The sequence below is a fragment of the Cydia strobilella genome, chromosome 1 (genome assembly GCF_947568885.1).
Source record: "Cydia strobilella chromosome 1, ilCydStro3.1, whole genome shotgun sequence".
NCBI classification, from domain to species: domain Eukaryota; kingdom Metazoa; phylum Arthropoda; class Insecta; order Lepidoptera; family Tortricidae; genus Cydia; species Cydia strobilella.
The window spans coordinates 35,765,812-35,786,581 of record NC_086041.1 but is presented as its reverse complement, the minus strand read 5'-3'; the positions used below and the strand labels follow the sequence as shown (position 1 = coordinate 35,786,581).

The 20,770-nt window shown below is 38.5% G+C and overlaps 2 protein-coding genes across 3 annotated transcripts in view; one reads left to right on the top strand and one right to left on the bottom strand.

The window, feature by feature from the left end:
• Positions 1–20,770, top strand: part of LOC134745320 (uncharacterized) — a 621,323-nt gene that overhangs the window by 526,195 nt on the left and 74,358 nt on the right. The window lies entirely within an intron of this gene.
• LOC134747734 (parkin coregulated gene protein homolog) lies at positions 9,593–19,763 on the bottom strand. Its single transcript, XM_063682361.1, has 5 exons — positions 19,507–19,763; positions 17,851–18,031; positions 16,711–16,882; positions 14,779–14,928; positions 9,593–9,764 (listed from the first exon to the last, which is right to left on the bottom strand). The coding sequence occupies exons 1-5, from the start codon at positions 19,614–19,616 to the stop codon at positions 9,604–9,606; spliced, it is 774 nt and encodes a 257-aa protein (XP_063538431.1). The 5' UTR covers positions 19,617–19,763; the 3' UTR covers positions 9,593–9,603.

Genomic DNA, 20,770 nt, shown 5'->3' with positions numbered 1-20,770 from the left:
TTAGAAGTCAAAGTATTTATCACACAACAAAAAAAAACATAACTTTATGCATAATTTGATAAAATCTATTTGGTCCTGTATAATTATTTTGATCGTAAATTAATACACTTTCCGTTGTTGTATTCATATTTGCGCAGTATTTAAGTTTAAAAAAAATACATTTCTTTTAAGACATAATGGCGGAAAATTGGGAATATTTGGAAATGTTGATGATTTTTCGGACAAACTAACGTGAGACATATTTAAAAATATTTAGATCAGTACGGTTTCACTCACTAATATTTTTAGTCGCTTTTGGCGACATGTTCCGGATTCTTTGGGAATCCTTCTTCAGGCACGCCCCCCGCCACCACGGCAGGACGTACAACCGCCGCGGACACTCGTGACTGAGGAAGGATTCCCAAAAAATCCGAAACATGTCGCCAAAAGCGACTAAAAATAATAGTGAGTGAAACCGTACTGTTCTAAATATTTTGATGATTTTTAGTATGTAATTAAGGTTTTTTCAGGGTTTGCAATTATTAATATTTAAATTATGTATTATATGTATATTACAAATATTATTTTCTAATGATAGTAAGATTTTTTATATATTTTACCAATAATTGTATAAATTCAAGGTGGATTCTTCTGGCTCAGGGAACCGCCTTAAATCCATACTATTTTAACTTGATATACCGCAGTGTGGCATCCAAAAGACTCGTACAGCCCGTTTCTCAAAAGCTTGTAACTTGTAATACAAGCGGATGTCACTTTTTGACAGCTTTTGTTTAGAAAGGGACTTCCACTTATATTACAAGTTACAAGCTTTTGAGAAACGGGCCCCAGGCATAGTATAAACAGGGCAAAGTATGTTATCTTCATACAAACGCACCGCGCACGACTTGTATGTGTGCGCCATAAGTATTTATCCCTCGCCGCACGCACACTCAAACAAAATCTCTACTGGCGCACTGAGAAACGGGCAGGGGTCGGAAACCGGTATTTGCTCCATACAAAAATACCGGTATTATTACGTTCTTTTTCGTTCTTTTGTTTATAATTTCATTTTTAATGGGACGTTTTAATAATGCAAAATTGTTTCCTAAATACATGATTCAGTCCTACGTAATGAGCATAAAATAATTCAAAATATTGGGCTATTTCGGGGTTTTTTAAAAATACCGGTTCCGAGCCCTGGAAACGGGTCGAGATTTTGTTTGAGTGTGTGTGCGGCGCCGCATAGATACTATGGCGCACACATACAAGTCGCGCGGTGCGTTGTATGAAGATACTTTGCCTTGTTTATACTATGCCCCAGGGGCCCATATCATATTCATATTTTTTATTAGTATTAATCATACATTGTCATGGATGCGTAATTTACATTATTAATATTATTATTTACAATAGATATGTCAGAAATATGTGCAATTAAAATTGGGTTTCATTAAACATTAGAATAACAATAATAACAAAAAATAATAATAATAATTCAATTGTAAATAAAATAATCATACCCCGTTCCAATACGTTAGGAGTGATCCCAATTAGCCTTCCAGAAATTCCTTAACCGAGTAATACGCCTTTTGGATCAGGAAACACTTGTTTTCTTATAAAAATGGGATCTGATGCAACATCCTTTATATCAGACGGTAACCTGTTATAGATGCGTGGGCCTATAATTTGGAAGCAGTTACCTGTTTTTGCAAGCCTGTGCCTAGGTATTACTAGTACCTGCGTTCGTCTTGACGACTCACGCATAGTAGAGATGGAAAGGTGTTTCCTGCTCCGTCGGATAAGTTTTCCCACCTCAAATATAAAGAGCGAGGGAACCGTTAGGATGCGTAATTTAATAAAAAGCTCTCTTGCTGGTTCGTCAGGTGGTACTCTGCATATAGACCGGACGACTTTTTTTTGAATAATAAAAGGGCGATCACGGTCTGCAGCTAAACCCCAAATATCGATTCCATAGGAAAGATGGGAGTGAAAATAAGCGTAGTAGGCGGCTAGTAGATTCTTTTGAGACAAGGAGCCTTTGAGTCTGGTTACGGCATAATAAGCAGAGTTTAACCTAGCACAGAGGGAATCAATATGCTCCTGCCACTGCAGTCTACCGTCTAGAGTGAATCCCACGAATCTTGCGGAGCTCACGGCTTCAATGTTTGTGTTTTGTATTACTACAGGGTTTAAGTTTGTGGTCTGACTTGTAGCCAATGAGAAGTCCAGAATATTCGTTTTTTCGAGGTTGAGCTGCATGCCGTTCGCAGTAAACCAGTGCAAGAGCCTCACTATTACCGTTTCGACATTGATACGGAGCTCATCCTCACAGTCCCCACTCACTACGGCGCAGATATCGTCTGCATACATAATAAGCTGCGTGTGAGAAGATAAAAATGGCAAGTCATTCATCAGCACCAGAAATATCGTGTTACCAACATTGGACCCCTGAGGTACTGACCGGTCACCAATATCACCTGGTTCCGAGGCATCACCAGCCACTTCTGTTCTTTGGGAGCGGTTGCTAAGGAAGGAAATAATGAAATCTAGGGTCACCCCACGCACGCCATAGTGTTCAAGTTTAGCTGCTATCAGTTTGTGATCAACAAGGTCGAATGCGCGAGATAGGTCGAAAAGTATAGCGGCGACTCGTTTTTTGGATTCTAGCCTGCCTAGAACGTTCTTTACTACCCCACGCGCTGCCTCAACCGTCGATCGACCAGCCTGATAAGCATACTGCTGAGAGCATAACGATTCATTCGACCTAAAGAAGCTCATCAGCCTATCACAAATTCCCGTCTCAAATATTTTTGAGATGGCGGGCACCAACGATATCGGACGATAGTTTTTGAATTCCTTCTTGCTACCTTTACCCTTATACACAGGTGTTACTTTTATACTTTTTAAAGTGTCAGGATAAGAACCGTTCGCTATTGAGGTATTAAGATGGTTGCATAGCAGCAGGTTTAGGAAAATGTAAGGTAGTTTACGCAGGGCAGATGTGGGGAACCCATAAACGTCTTTGGTGGCCTTCGATTTAATATTTTTAATAATTTTAACCAGCTCCGGTGCCGTAAATGGGGTCATAAACATAGTGTTCAGTACGGGTGGTCTTGAGGTGCGCAACAGTTTCAGAGCCTCGGGTATGTTGGGCCTGGTTGGTGTATCGCGCACCACCGCCAGGGTTGAGCGCGTCCGCCAGCTCGCGACTGGAGCCCTGCGATCCACACACAGCATGCCTAAGCACACAAAAGTCGTCTCCTGACAGTCTACCTTTATTTATTTCTAGTTTAATCGAGTTCCATAAGGCGCTACTTTTATTATCACTGGATTCTATATTTTTATTTATAAACGACCGTCTAGTTTTAGTAAGTAGACTATTATGTTTGCATTTATCGATTTAGGTCAGCATTTAATGGATGTAATCGCTTGAGCATTCCGAGAAACAAAAGAAACTGTTTACTTTTTACAGTTTCGTCATTACTCCAGACGGAATCCTTAGATCGCACCAAAACAGACTTAAAAGGGCATATCTTAAAAGGGTTATCTCGAATGGTATTAGTCTAATATTATTAGTGTGTTGCCATGGTAACCCATACGAATTGACAGTTCGTGGACTAATAATATTAGTCTAATACCGTTCGAGAAATGGGCCCCAGGTCATATGTATTTGCACTTTAATATATGGCTTTAAATTCAGATTACAACACGCACGCAATAACTATTTTCCTGCCAATATATGTCAGTTTGAATTGCAATAACGCCTACTGCGTTTGACTCCCGATTGCCTAGTTTTCAACACCAACTTAATTACAACCTGTATATAGTGCACAGTATACGTACAGTATAATATCGTGCGCCGTTTGTTTGCTGACAAAGCTTTGGCGTGACCCGAACAGTGTACTGATTTTAACAGCACAGCGTCATCTAAGTAAACAATGACCTTTTAATACAGATATACATAATATTAAATCACAGTTACAATCGGGTCTATCGCGAATTTATTTTGTTACCTTTATTTACCGACGTTTGGTAGTTAGCCGCGACGCCCGCGACCACGACCAGTGAAACCTGTGTCGAAACGTCGGTAAACAAAGGTAACAAAATAAATTAGCGATAGACCCGATTGTAAATGTGATTTAATATGTGTTTAAAGCGCGAAAGTTTTAAATGTTATATAGAAGTACATAATTACCCAACTTTTACCTTATATATATAATATAATATAATATAATATAATATAATATAATATAATATAATATAATATAATATAATATAATATAATATAATATAATATAATATAATATAATATAATATAATATAATATAATATAATATAATATAATATAATATTATATAATATAATACTAGCTTCTGCCCGCGACTGCGTCTGCGTGGAATGATGACGATGATTGATAAAAACTATCGTATGTCCTTTCTCGGGATCCAAACTATATCCATACCAAATTTTATCCAAATCGGTTCAGTGGTTTAAGCGTGAAGAGGTAACAGACAGACACACTTTCCTATTTATAATATTGAGTATGGATATAGTTAACCTCATGTACCTACTGTGTGTAGACTAAGCACAGAGCAGGAGTAGTGCTATATGCTATGGATACGGATTTCATTGGCTTAATTTTGTAAATACACACCTGGGGCCTGTTTCTCAAAAGCTTGTAGCTTGTAATACAAGTGGAAGTCCCTTTCTAACAAAAGCTGTCAAAAAGTAACATCTTGTATTACAAGTTACAAGATTTTGAGAAACGGGCCCCTGACCTACTGTTCCAATCTCCCAACTACTGCTGAGGCCAGTCAATATTTAGATGAACCAGAGTGAAGCAATTTACAATCTGTGAAGCAGAATTATTAACATTTCTGTACGTGCAGGATCCCTCAGTACTGAGCCCAATTCGGATATCCGCATGTGATTTTGCTGGCAAAGGGATTGTAGATTAGTTTTCCGATATGAGTTTAGTATTGCAAAGTGAATGGGAGGGATGTAAGTTTGTAGATGTAGGTTTGGCATGGCATATATACCCAACCCAACTGCTAAATTGCATGGTCGTTTTATAAATATCGTTAGTTAGTTACTGCTGTGGCGCGACGCGACGACCCGAAGTGGATCTTGGCCTCCGGCACCAAAGACCGCCATGCTACTCTGTCCAGAGCCCCAAAGTGCAGTGTTATTGTCCAAGCTAATGACCAGGAACACGAAGCTTCGAATATACAAAACGGTCATAAGGCCAGCATAAGGCCAATTCTTATGTATGTACGGATGCGAAGCCTGGATTTTATAAATATAGATATATTATATGTATCGTATAGAATGTATTATATATTATAACTATATATGACTGTCTATATATTTGTTTTATTTCACATCCCATACAGTCTTCGCTTGCTCCTTTATCAGATGGACTACAGGATCCCAAGCTGGTGGTAGAGAAAAGCCATCTTCCCTGTAGTCCATCTGATAAAGGAGCAAGCGAGACATACGACTGTGAGACCTTAGTGTTGGATGATGCTGGACATTCTGATGTTTTGAAAAGATGTAACCCGCCGAGTTTGTTGCCGGTCCCATATTGGGATACCCTCCTACAATTTAGGAGGGAATTAAATCTTCTCGGGTCCGTGGTGTAGGGTTGGAGCCGGCGTAGTTTTTATCGCGTATATATATATATCTTTACTTGAAAATAATTGTAGTGTATAACTAGCCTTATGAACCGATTTTGCATGTACAACCAGCCTTAAAGTTTTTAGTCTATGATTGTTCATTATTTTAGTATGTGGGTATTTTTGCACTTTGTAATTTTTCCTCAGTCACCCGTTGACCACGAACGCTGTAAAGGGTTCGAAACGTCGGGATGTATTATAAATTCAATATACGCGATATAATCCGTTTTCATAGTTTTATTTCATGAGTAACTATCGCGGTAACCGAAGACAATATTACGTCCCATTAAAAATTAAATTATAAACAAAAGAACGAAAAAGAACGTAATAATACCGGTATTTTTGTATGGAGCAAATACCGGTTTCCGACCCCTGCCCGTTTCTAAATGTGATTTAATAGACTAACTTAACATGTTATAAACCAAATTCAATTTAACCGAATATACTTAGCTTCGCTCACTCAACAGGAAACATGCAATAACAACAGTAATATTGCTTAGAGTTTAAGAGCAATTTTCTGGCGCAATGGCTGCTGCGATATTGGCAAAGGGTCCCGTATGAGATACGTGACACAAGATGGAGACGGTCCCGTTTGGTGCTTGCTCGATTCGTCACCTCAGAAAAGTGAATACTGTTTCCAGGTGTTTCAGTTTTAGAAAAAGTGTTTCCAGATTTTTATACAAATTTTGGTGTCAGTTTTGTGACGGTCCATACTATTTATCTGTATGCGAATTTTTTTCTTTTTATCGATCGTCCTCGCCGAAATAAAATTAAACGAAAGGGCATAGATGTAGTAAATATAACAAAACTTCCGTGAGACACAGACATATTAAATATATTAATAACGGGTCCGTCACCGTCAACACAAGCTCCTGATGACACTGCTCGGTACGGAGTGAAACATGTCGAGCGTTTTTCGACTTGAAATACGTGAGTGACCCGTTATTAATATATTTAATATGTAGTAAATATACATTAATTTTGCAAAAATATTTTCCATAATCCATATCCAGAGAAAAATGGGGACTAGGTTTGTATGGCGAAGGCATCCTCCACTCTCCGAAAATTCAAACACCTGTCTGTCTGCTAGCTGGCGCGCTTGCACGGAGCGGGTAAGCGAGTTAACGAAAAATAGTATGAGCAAAGATAGATATAACTCCGTAATAGATGGATACAGTCTAAGGAAAAAACGTGCCTCGAAAATCACGAAAATTTGATTCTCGACCACCACCACCACACCACTAGTTTTGGCCTACACTCGTATAGAGGGCGTTGACTGTTTCGTTTGTTATTTATAATTTTAACGCATACCAGTGAAAGAACATGGGTCAAAATCATATAAAAATAATTAATGCAAATAAAAAAATCATTTATCCATATTTAAATACATTTTATCGTATTTTTATAAAAAAATATTTTTAGTTTTAAAGTGTGTCGACAGATGGCAGTAAATTTACTGGGGTTACAAAATTTACTATGACAGTACCGCTCTAGTATAAGTTACTCTATGGTATGAGCAACGCTAACTGACGCGGACGTGTGCTACGGATTTTAAAAGCCTAACCAGTAATATATGATCACGCGCCATATTGCGGAATTTCATTCGAACTAAATTTTTCATACTAAACTGAACTGTCACCACATACATGAGAATAACAGCGCCTCTTGACAATGATCATATATTTCTGGTCATGCTTCACCTACATGGCACCCGCTTGCGTGCGCCCGCTCCGTGCATCCGCGTCAACTGGCAGACGCCCAAAAGGTTTCTATATAAAAAAAATACTTATTCTAAATATAAGAACACGAATAGACTCAAACCAATGAGATTCAGCCCGAGACAGTATGAGCGGTTTGATTTCCGTCGGTCTTTAAGATACAGCATTGGAGGAAATAATAAACTTATTTATTTCCCAGTCTTTTGTTGCTTATAAATGTCTGGGAAATATCGGAAAATATTTATTGATGATGATAAAGTCGTATTATTTGGTGACACGCCTAATTCGGTGATACAAGTTTTGAAGCAAGACACCGAGGAAAGCTAGTGAACGGCAAAGCCGCCGAAGCCGTGAAGCCGTGAGGTCCCATTTAAAAGGCCCATTCCGTGCTTTCCTGGGTGTCATGCTTCAAAACTAGCTTAAAAAATAGTTAAACACTGTTTCAAGCGAAATAAGCCTAATAGGTAATATATTGTTATCATCATCATCATCATCATCATCATCAATATTAAGAGCCATGTTCTTGTCGGTGGAGTAATCGCCACTCTTTTCTGGGCCAGCATTTTTAACTCTTTATTTGGCTGAGATATGTGAGCCTGGACCTTCCTCTGCGTCTTTTCCCCTTAATCTTAATCCAGGATGTTTAAAAAGAATCTGTCGTGTCGTGCTGTATGCATTAAAATTCCCCTATTACTATAAGATTACCTTTTTCTTTCACAGTGTCTATGATTGAGTCTAGAGAATCATACATTTCTTTAATTTCGTCATCACCATGGCTGCCTGTGGGCATATAAACTTGTACTATTACTATATCTACTGGTTGAGCGTTAATCTTTACTGCAGTTATTCGGTCACTGTGATAAATCGTATTATTTACTAGCTGGTCCCATTTATTCTTTAATACTATTGCGGTTCTTAAATAAAAAAAATATACACTTGCAGCAGAACAGAGGTTTGAACCCATGATTTTTGATAATAACAGACGTATGGAAAGTTGTATGGGTTGTTAAATAGTGAAAAGAAAATCCATTGTTAATAGGTCACGAAAAATTTATTAACAAAAGAACATTGTAAAAAGTACAAAATTCAATACCTGTTACTAAAACGAACGAGGTAAAACTTAACAATACTTTAACGAATCAGTCACTATGAATATTACTTTAGCGTCTAAATTTCCAGCTAAAATATAAATTTAATAATATCACGAAAAATTTATTAACAAAACAACATTGTAAAAAGTACAAAATTCAATACCTGTTACTAAAACGAACGAGGTAAAACTTAACAATACTTTAACGAATCAGTCACTATGAATATTACTTTAGCGTCTAAATTTCCAGCTAAAATATATATTTAATAATAATAAATAGACATTAGGTAATTAGAATTTATTAGCGTCTACGATTAAATTATGTTATGTCAATGCTACAAATATCAATTTAGGCATTATGATACTGCGAAATTTAATTTATTGCAAAAGACAACATCAAAAGCAGAGTTTTAGCACATTGAAACGTATGACATAGTAATTAATCCGAACTTATTAAGCTCGATCCGAACTTATATTTTGATGTCACAACTATATTATTATCTAAATGATGTCATTTTGCTATCATTTGCTCGAGCCAATACATATGCGAACAAGTATAGATAAGAAAAATGCACGCATAAATGATAACAAAAATGACATCATTTAAATATCATTTCGACATCAAAATGTATGTTTAAATTAGCCTCCATGTCAATATACCTAAGTGTCATACTTTGAGATATTTAAAAGCCCGATATCTACTGAATATAACTACGTGTAAATTGTAAAATATTGCTACTTCGAGTATTTTATTTCATTAAGTTTTTATCAACATATATCAACTAAATTTCCTTTTGTTCATTTCGCTACAGGAAATAATTTTAGCATAAAATGCTTCTGACTGAAACATCTATGATTTTAGCTGAGCTAAAGACAACTAAGTGGATAATAATAAACTAAATCTAAGACTTTTTAGTCTTCTTCTACATATCAGTCCAAACATTACGGGTGACAACAATTTTAAAAAGAGTTAAGACTCAAATCCGCTTTAAGACGACTCAATTTTTCACACCAATGGGACCTGACCGTTAGAAGAATACTACAAATGCGTCCAGATCACGTCCAACCACTTCTAGTTAAGCACACACAAGAATACTTCAAATGCGTCCAGATCACGTCCGGTTGTGAGAGGTAGTTACCTCTAGTTAAGGACACACGACTCGTAAGTGGGTATCATATACTTGATGTTGATGAAGGCATCGGGGCCCCCGTAACGCTCCAGGATCTGCAGGGTCTCCTCGATGAGGTCCCCGACGTTCTCGCCGCGGGACGAGCTGTGATCGATACCGGAGCCCATGTTAGCTGGGAACAAATTTATATAAATAAATGAAAAAACCGGCCAAGTGCGAGTCGGACTCGCGCACTTTTTAGTATTTGTTGTTATAGCGGCAACAGAAATACATCATATGTGAAAATTTCAACTGTCTAGCTATCACGGTTCCTGAGATACAGCCTGGTGACAGACAGACGGACAGACGGACAGACGGACAGACGGACAGCGGAGACTTAGTAATAGGGTCCCGTTTTTACCCTTTGGGTACGGAACTCTAAAAACCTTAATATCACTCACTCAAAAGTGCGAAAAAGTCGAGAAGAGTTTTGTTTTTACACTTTAATAAATACCCTCACTGCGTATATAGAAATAATAGAAGAACTTGCAACAAAAATTTGAACCACTTCCCGTTCGGTATATGTGATTCAGTTGAAATTTGCAGTATTGTAATTCCGGTGTCAATGCAATAGTTTCAGTTGTATTAGGTTAGAATCACCAAAACTTCACTGCATATTGCAAATCGAATCATAAAAGATTAACGCATAAGATTTGTTAACACTTGTCCAAGAGGCCAATTCCAATTTACATTGAGATTGAGACATCAAAATTATATCTAAACGATGTGAGTCGCCCGTGTCTCTCGCTCGCGCTAATACATGTACGGAGAGGTACGAGCAGAATGCATCGAACGTAGGTATACACCGAAATCCGAATGACATCTATCTGATGCCATTCAGTTATCGTGCATTTTGTTCGTACGTGTCCGTGTACAATTATTGGCGCGGGCGAGATGTACGATAACCAACAAAACATCATCATTATCATCTTCCTCGCGTCATCCCGGCAAATTGCGACAGCTCATGGGAGTATGGGGTTCGCTTGGCAACTAATCCCAAGAATTGGCGTAGGTACTAGTTTTTACGAAAGCGATTCCAACCCAGAGGGTAAACCAGGCCTTTTGGGATTAGTCCGGTTTCCTCGCGATGTTTTCCTTCACCGAAAAGCGACTGGTAACGATGACTAAATAACATCATTCAGATATAATTCTGATGTCAAAGAACATTTGTAATGGCCTGTAAGAATCGGCGTCTTATTGAATTCAGTGGGGCTAGGTGGATTTATTTAAGATTCATCATTTTCCTCGCGTTGTCCCGGCATTTTGCCACGGCTCCATGGGAGCCTGGGGTCCGCATGGCAACTAATCCCAAGAATTGGCGAAGGCACTGTTTTTACGAAAGCGACTGCCATCTGACCGTCCAACCCAGAGGGGAAACTAGGCCTTGTCGGGATTAGTCCGGTTTCCTCACGATGTTTTCCTTCACCGAAAAGCGACTGGTAAATATCAAATGATTTATTTAAGATTGTCCCATAATAAGTATTTATTTAAATATAGGTACGTTGTCACAGAATAAGTAATAGTATTATCATACAGAACGGCCACGCACCGCCCCGCCCCGATTCGAATTACCTCGCCCCGCGACAGCAGATTGACGAGCTTTTGCCGAACGCTCAGTTCGATTTTTAAGCAACTTACTCACACAATGACGCATGACGCGTGTACAGACGTGCCGTTCACACATAGAAACGCTAATGATATTTGATGTATGGCGTGTCCGCCCTGTGACTTTGTAGAGGCCACATATCCTATACCCTATACCCTAAAACACCCTTTACAGCCTTCGACAAAATGTATTAAATTAAAACATCACGGACGCTTGTTAATAACGGCACATAATTAAATTAAGTCCAGTAACGCAGTTTTGTGAGCCCCACAAAGTTCCTGCGTACACGGAGTGGATGCTAATTCGATTATATCACCGATAGAGGGCATTTGCTGGCATGTTGTAAAATTGATCAGGGGAAAAATTAAGCGTTAGGCGCACGAGGTTGCCGGTTGAAGGGATAATTGGTAGTTTAAGTAATTTAATTTACCTTGGAAGTCCCCATGTGTACAGTTAATTAAAGATGGTTAAGACTTGACAATGTAGTACGAGTAAGAATATCACCAAATGTATTACAACAAGTAAAATCAGCAATAAAAGGTGCTAATCTGGTGAGCATTTTATCCAAAAAAAGATTGTATATCAAATATATACCTAAACGCAATATTTCACCGACGAAAAACGCAATTTACTTGTTTTATCCATACTTCAAAATGTGCTCTCAGTGACCTTGACGTCACGTTCACTTATCATTTAATTTTAAACTTTATTGCACATAATAAGTGTACAACAGACGGACTTAATGCCATTACTTATAACTTATCGTAGTTATCGTTTTGTTAGGAGCGTTTCGCGAGTGAAGTACGACTGTCGGACTTTGACAATCATTAACAGAAAAAATATATTTTAAAATAATTTTCAGAGGACTTAGGTTCGTTTACCGTTTGTAAATATATAGTTATTAACCAATATTTTACATTAACAGGTTCCGTGAAAAAACCCTCCGAAAACACCGTATTCCATAAAGTTCCAACAAGCGGGTGTCAATTCGCGGTCGTGCAATTAATCTGCAGCGTGACAAGTCTATTAAAACCTGGAAACAATATACCGATGTGTCGATTATGTCCTTAATTGATGGCTGACAAATGAGAGGGGTAAGGTTTGGGGGAGGCCTATGTCCAGCAGTGGACGTCTATCGGCTGACATGATCATGATGATGATGATGATAATGAAGGTTTATAATGTAGAGATAAAGTGATTTTAAACTGCTCTTTCTATAGAACTTACTACGCTCATGACGCGAATTCAAACTTAGAGCGTGACAAGTCTTAAAACCTGGAAACAATAAACCAACGATGTGTAGAACTGTAGATTATGGCGCTTGATCGATGGCTGATAAATGAAGGGAGAGGAGTAAGGTTTAAGGAAGGGCTATAAAATAGAGATAAAGTGATTTTAAACTGCTCTTTCTATAGAACTTACTACGCTCATGACGCGAATTCAAACTTACAGCGTGACAAGTCTTAAAACCTGGAAACAATATACCAACGATGTGTAGAACTGTAGATTATGGCGCTTGATCGATGGCTGATAAATGAAGGGAGAGGAGTAAGGTTTAAGGAAGGGCTATAAAATAGAGATAAAGTGATTTTAAACTGCTCTTTCTATAGAACTTACTACGCTCATGACGCGAATTCAAACTTACAGCGTGACAAGTCTTAAAACCTGGAAACAATATACCAACAATGTGTAGATTATGGCGCTTGATTGACAGCTGACAAAGGAAGGGAGAGGGGTAAGGTTTAAAGAAGGGCTATAAAGTAGAGATAAAGTGATTTTAAACTGCTCTTTCTATAGAACTTACTACGCTCATGACGCGAATTCAAACTTACAGCGTGACAAGTCTTAAAACCTGGAAACAATATACCAACGATGTGTAGAACTGTAGATTATGGCGCTTGATCGATGGCTGATAAATGAAGGGAGAGGAGTAAGGTTTAAGGAAGGGCTATAAAATAGAGATAAAGTGATTTTAAACTGCTCTTTCTATAGAACTTACTACGCTCATGACGCGAATTCAAACTTACAGCGTGACAAGTCTTAAAACCTGGAGACAATATACCAACGATGTGTAGAATTGTAGATTATGGCGCTTGATCGATGGCTGATAAATGAAGGGAGAGGGGTAAGGTTTAAGGAAGGGCTATAAAGTAGAGATAAAGTGATTTTAAACTGCTCTTTCTATAGAACTTACTACGCTCATGACGCGAATTCAAACTTACAGCGTGACAAGTCTTAAAACCTGGAAACAATATACCAACGATGTGTAGATTATGGCGCTTGATCGATAGCTGACAAATGAAGGGAAAGGGGTAAGGTTTAAGGAAGGGCTATAAAGTAGAGATAAAGTGATTTGAAACTGCTCTTTCTATAGAACTTACTACGCTCATGACGCGAATTCAAACTTACAGCGTGACAAGTCTTAAAACCTGGAAACAATATACCAACAATGTGTAGATTATGGCGCTTGATTGACAGCTGACAAAGGAAGGGAGAGGGGTAAGGTTTAAAGAAGGGCTATAAAGTAGAGATAAAGTGATTTTAAACTGCTCTTTCTAGAGAACTTACTACGCCCATGACGCGAATTCAAACTTACAGCGTGACAAGTCTTAAAACCTGGAAACAATATACCAACGATGTGTAGATTATGGCGCTTGATCGATAGCTGACAAATGAAGGGAGAGGGGTAAGGTTTAAGGAAGGGCTATAAAGTAGAGATAAAGTGATTTTAAACAGCTCTTTCTAGAGAACTTGCTTTGCTACGCTCATGAGGCGAATTCAAACTTACAGCGTGACAAGTCTTAAAACCTGGAAACAATATACCAACGATGTGTAGATTATGGCGCTTGATCGACAGCTGACAAATGAAGGGAGAGGGGTAAGGTTTAAGAAAAGGCTATAAAGTAGAGATAAAGTGATTTGAAACTGCTCTTTCTATAGAACTTACTACGCTCATGACGCGAATTCGAACTTTCAGCGTATTTTTTATCTGCTTTTTCTAGAGATACGCTCCTAATGGAGTAGGTAGTAATCCTATAAACGTAATGCAAACATAACGACTTTTCTTTTATTTGTCTGTGTGCGTTAAATGCGAGCGTAGGTTTTTTGAGGGAGCACGCGGTTTAAAAATGGTTTGCTTCTACGAAAGCTATTTTGGGCATTTCGGATTTTTCCCGTAGTGCTAATCTGAAAATGAGCAAGAAGGAGGAGGTTCTGTATTCGATCGTGACTATTTATGTACTTTCACTGATTATTCCGAGCCCCGTGATCCGATTTTTTTTTACTAATCCGCTGTGTCTTATACTTTTCAATATCTATAATATATAACTAACACATAGCTATAACGATGGTACTAACAATATTGTATGGAATCTTGAATGTTCTGAAATAAAGATATTTTTTTTTTTATAACGATTTCTTTGGACTACCTATTTTAGCCGATAGATAATGTTTCAAAGATTTAACTTCTTAGGTTTTTGTTGTAAATATAAGCTTAAATACCTTATCGTTGGAATGTTAGGTAATAGGTGGAACTACTTACTGTTTCTGTCCTTAAACAGGTTCAGAATAGGCAGTATCTGCCTGTAATATGGCACGAACGCCTGGCCCACTCTGTCTGACCCGGTGATGATCATCTGGATACATTTCAGCGTATGACATATCACATTTGGCCTCTTGGTCGATAAGGCTTCTGAAAAAAAAAGGTTACATTTAGATGGAAGTTGAAAATTAAATTATGACGATCGTAAGTGTAAGTTTACGAGATACAGCCTGGTGACAGACAGATGGACAGTGGAGTCTTAGTAATAGGGTCCCGTTTTTTACCCTTTGGGTGCGGAAGCCTAATAAAACTCCTAATTATTGCAAATTTTTCGGAAGCCAGTTAAAAGTCATAACAATAATTAGTAAAAAACCGGGCAAGTGTGAGTCGGACTCGCGCACGAAGAGTTCCGTACCATTACGGAAAAAAACAGCAAAAAAATCACGTTTGTTGTATGGGAGCCCCATTTAAATATTTATATTATTCTGGTTTTATTATTTGTTGTTATAGCGGCAACAGAAATATATCATCAGTCTGTGAAAATTTCAACTGTCTAGCTATCACGGTTCATGATATACAGCCTGGTGACAGACAGACAGACGGACAGACGGACGGACAGACGGACAGCGGAGTCTCAGTAATAGGGTCCGTTTTTACCCTTTGGGTACGGAACCCTAAAAAGGGTACAAACTCGAGTAGCTCAGGTGAAACCTAACACTTAGCGAGACTTGTACCTACCACTAGAGCCACAGAATATTACCTAAACAATGCTCATTTAAACGAAGACAAAGAAAACCAGGCTTATTTTGTATCCATTGAGCTCACTCTTCACCCGCTTTGTTTTGAATCTGTAACCCGATACTATAAAACGGGGGTAGGATAGAAATTGCGCAGTGTCTCGTACCTTCGCTGACTGACGGCTAAGTAATTCACAAAAAATCTATGACTACACTGTGACAATTTTTGGAATTAGATGTGACGTCGGAGTTTCCAAAATTGCGAAAAAAACACATTGAAAATTTTCGGAAATTTGTCTTTTATTTTGTATGACGATTGAAATTTTCTGTTACCAAAATTTAAGTTTCCTGTGAAATTTTCTTGTAATTTACAAGAACTTTTTCAACTTTTCACTTTCCATAATATTCGTAAGAATGTCACTTTTTGACACGGTAGCAAAAAAATAAAAACTTAAGTTGAGATTTTTCAAATCTAAATGCGCCTACGTATTTTTCTTTGCAAAATATTATTGCAGATGATCAGACGACAGGAAGTCTACTATAAGAATTAGATTCTACAAGGGTATATTTATATTGGAGACCAGCTCGCTCTGCATTTTCTGTCTGTCACCAGGCTGTATCTCATGAACCGTGATAGTTGAAATTTTCACAGATGATGTATTTCTGTAGCCGCTGTAAAAACAAATACTAAAAACATAATAAAATAAATATTTAAATGGGGCTCCCATACAACAAACGTGATTTTTTTGCTGTTTTTTTCCGTAATGGTACGGAACTCTTCGTGCGCGAGTCCGACTGGCTGGTTTTTACTACCCCAATCTCATCTGTTGGTAGGTAAGTGCCGATGCGGTCTAAGCTGAAGCGGTGACAGGGGTCTAATTATATTGGTCATGAGCTCCCCAAGTAGAAGATTTACGAATTCAGTTGATCGGTATTTTGTTGCTTCGATTAAGTTGTTTTTAAAATTGCTCGTGAAACTGAATATCCTGCTTAGATATTTAATTTACAGAGTATTCGTTTCAGTCTGAGGTAGGTAGCTGTTGATTTTTTCAACGCTTAACTTTGGAGGTTAAATAAATAAAACACTATAAATGCGGCACCACAGGCAGGATCTTGTAGGAGCCCTTGGAGACCAGGTCGTTGATCCCGTTCTTTCTCTTTCTATCTCTCTCTCTCATCATGAAGAGATACTCACTTTTAATAGGTATGATGAGCTGCGGCACCACAGGCAGGATCTTGTAGGAGCCCTTGGAGACCAGGTCGTTGATCCCGTTCTCCACGATGAAGCTGAACGGGTAATCCCCCTCCGCGAGACCGTCGAAGAACATCGGTAGGTAGTGGTGAAAGTCCAGCTTTTCAATTGGAACCTGTATGATGAGAAAAAATAGTTAGATATAAATAAAATAAATAAGTATTAGGGGACATCTTACACAGATCAACCTAGCCCCAAACTAAGCAAAGCTTGTATTATGGGTGCTAGGCGACGATATACATATTTATATGGATAAATACATACTTATATACATAGAAAACACCCATGACTCAGGAACGAATATTTGTGTTCATCACACCCTTGCCGGGATTCGAACCCAGGACTATCGGCTTTACAGGCAGGGTCGCTACCCACTATACCAGACTGGTCGCCATACTTCGGCTTAGGATTATTTCTATTTTCATTATTAATTAAATTATCTATTACATTAACCCACAGTGAATAAAGGAATAACATTAACAAGTTTTTAAATTGAATTTTTACGTTTTAATCAAGGCCAAATGCCATGGAAAAAATCACACTTAAACAAATTTATATTTGCAAGGGTAGACTGACCAAAACTTTAAAAAGTTAAAAATGACAGGAAACTCCCCCGGGCATAGTACGTCCTGAACATGGACGGCTTGATCGGCTTCAGGTCGAACTCTGCACTTTGGCGGAATCACTGTACAGTGTATACTGCATAATAATGCCACTCACTTTCCAACTGAGCCATTTCCCACTGCTTGTAAACTCAATGGTGACAGGAAACTCCCCTCGGGCATAGCACTTCCTGAACATGGACTGCTTGATCATTGTACCGTGCACAATAATGTGCCACTCACCTTTGTACATTACCAGTGCATTTGTTCTCTGATATTTTTCACTGTAGCTATGATAGTTAAATTAACTTGTAATATTTCTGCTGAATTGTAAAACATGATGTGTACACTTGTTTTGGATTTCGTGCTAGTTCTTAAGCCATAATATGAATTGTATGTTTCTCATGATACTGGAGGATATCTGTTTAGTGTACCTAATAATGTAAAATAAAATAAAATACTGCATAATAATGCCACTCACTTTCCAACTAAGCCGTTTCCCACTGCTTGTAAACTCAATGGTGACAGGAAACTCCCCTCGGGCATAGCACTTCCTGAACATGGACTGCTTGATCGGCTTCGGGTCGAACACTCCGCACTTCTTTGGCGGAATCACTCGGGTATTCTTCTGCATGGCTTGTATGGTGAAGGCTGGGACAAGCCTGTTGGTATACGAGATTGTCATAGATAAAAATTAAAAAGACTAGTTCCTAACAATTACTATATCTAACTGTTTAATATGTATTAAACTTTCGACCATTTATCATATTTTCATTATATGGATACTTATGATCAGAGGTCGGCGGGGGTAAGCTATTTTTCTTATAATTTGATATGCCTTACGTCAAAAAGGCATAAGAGTGCGTGTTCAGATATTTCTACGGCTACCGTGGCGGTGTAGTGCATCTGGCATGTTCGCCGTGAACAGAGTAGACGCTATAATGCGTAAAAGGCACTGGTCGTTTGTTGGGAGAGTGAGCGAATCGATGAACAGCATTGTTAGCGTAGTGTACGCAACCTACTGTATGAGCAAGGCCTCCGCTGCAAATATTTAATTAGTGTTAGATTAGGTAATCATTAGTTTAGTTTAGTTTAGTTTAGAATAGTAAAATTTAATATAGATTAGAATGTATAAATTAGATTAGATTAATATAATAATTATTCTTAATGTAACGGGTTGATACCTAAATAAATAACATTTTTATTTATTATTTATTTATTTATTTATTTCTGAGCACCTCGGCCGTTTCGATATATATGATAGCGACTATACGAATTGGCAACAATATTCTTTTAGTGCTTATTTCGTGCCCCTATTTTTAGGGTTCCGTACCCAAAAAAAACGGGACCCTATTACTAAGACTCCGCTGTCTGTCTGTCTGTAACCAGGCTGTATCTCATGAACGGTGATAGCTAGACAATTGAAATTTTCACGGATGATGTATATCTGTTGCCGCTACAGTAACAAATACTAAAAAGTACGGAACCGTCGGTGGGCGAGTCCGACTCGCACTTGTCCGGTTTCTTTTCTCAGAAGTATAAACTGCTTTTTAGTGTACAAAAGTTTTGTCTCGCATTTACACTATTAAGTTTCCTGGTTTAAAATAATAATATACTTAAAAATAGATGTCATATGTACACTAAAAAATAGTGACCAATCCCTCGAACGGCGGAGGCCGGAACCGAACCGGGCATTTTAGCTTATGCGGCTATCGCCTTTGACCTAGCCAGGTTACTCCATCGCGGCGGTACCCGACCCAATTTCTCGAGTACTTATACGCAATCGTAGAAATACTAAGCAAAAATTAAAATAATTAAAAAATACATTCGGCCATCTGGAGCGAATGGGAGACGATCGGGCGGTGGAAAGAGCGTTTGAGGGAAAACCGACAGCACGCCGCCCGGTCGGGCGACCTAGGTACCGATGGTGGATGTGGTGGACTCTGATCTGCGTGAGCTCCAGGTCCAAGACTGGCGAGAAACGGCACAGGACCGGGATCAGTGGCGAACTGTCGTGTTGGAGGCCAAGACACACTTTGGGTCGCTGCGCCAGAGGAGTAGTTAAGTAGTAGTAGTAAAATACATTATTTTATTTGTTCCGAAAGTTCTACAAAATACGCTAATATTGCATAAATACCTCGGTTTCCTCGTCTTCGCCCCATAAGGATAGTTAGGGCTCGGCTTCTTTAGCGAATGTCGGAAATCCTTCCCGCAATTCTCGGGCACACAAACAGGCATCAACACCATGTTGTCTGTCTACAAGAACATGATACAGCAAATCCAATAATATCGATCTAAAATGTTGACACAAGTAATAAAATAAGAAAGTAAATTTGCTCTCGGCCGGGCCTCTGATTGTTTGTTTTGGAAGGTGATCGTTACTAGGCGACCGTATCGATTGACTCCGGTAGCGACGCGGGCGGTGTGCGAGCGAACGTTGGGAACGTACGGAAAGGTTGTATAGGCGGCCGCGAGCGGTTTGAATTGTTTTAAGTTTTTTTAATGCATAATTTGATGAAATACGTAACACATGATTATTATTTGCGATACAGTTGGCAAGGAAAAGTAAGCAAACGCGTATACAGTGGCGGAATAATAAAAACTGAGAATCTTGTATGAAGAGGCATAGACATATTATATACAAGTAGTTATAGACGCGCCACCGAGCGACCGGGGGTAAGAGAAAGAATATTTATATAAAATTATACTACGCAATTTATCCGGTTTGCATGTCCAATGTCTTTTCTCTTTCACTCTTATAAATTTCGGTATTTCGCCATAGCCTCCTTGCTATGATGCCCACATGATGCCATAACCCGACCATGAAAAAATGGCCGGTCGGTGATAAAGACAAAGCATGGCACTATTTTCTCTTTCCTCTTATATGAATCGCAACAAGACTATCTTTCTCTATCAAAGAGTGCCAGGCCCTTGGAAAGAGGTCACGAAACGCTTCTTGGCCAGTTCTTGGAGATTTATCCAAGAAGGTCATGTCTACTATGCATGTCTATAACTTAGATCAACAATACTACAGAGGCGACAGGGGAGAGGGCGAGATGGTAGGTGACAGAACGAGAGGAGAAGCGCTATTATTGTTTGTCCTTCTCATAGTCTCATTATTAATTTTGCATACTTCTAACGCATTGTCCACAAAGCTTGGTGGGGCAACAATAAACCCGACTAAATTGCGTAGGTCATTCTTGGGATTTTGTAAGGAATGTTGAAACGTGTTTTTAATTTGGTCGCATGATGTAAATTCTGTCCCTCACGGGTGAACGCAAGTGGCAATTCTGTAGTATACTTTATGGAAGGTAGAGGTAGTATACTTGCCATGGAGACTATATAGAGTATATATTCTATATATTCTTAAAGTCTATATATTCTATATATTCTATATATGC

Bases quoted from the DNA above. Each gene is read 5' to 3' on its own strand.
- LOC134747734 (XM_063682361.1), bottom strand. From the start codon at position 19,616: ATGGTGTTGATGCCTGTTTGTGTGCCCGAGAATTGCGGGAAGGATTTC. The intron at 16,883-17,850 runs GTGAGTGGCATT...CTCATCATACAG, and splicing joins GGAAACGGCTTAGTTGGAAA to GTTCCAATTGAAAAGCTGGA. The intron at 9,765-14,778 runs GTAAGTAGTTCC...ATTTGTTCCCAG, and splicing joins CCTGTTTAAGGACAGAAACA to CTAACATGGGCTCCGGTATC.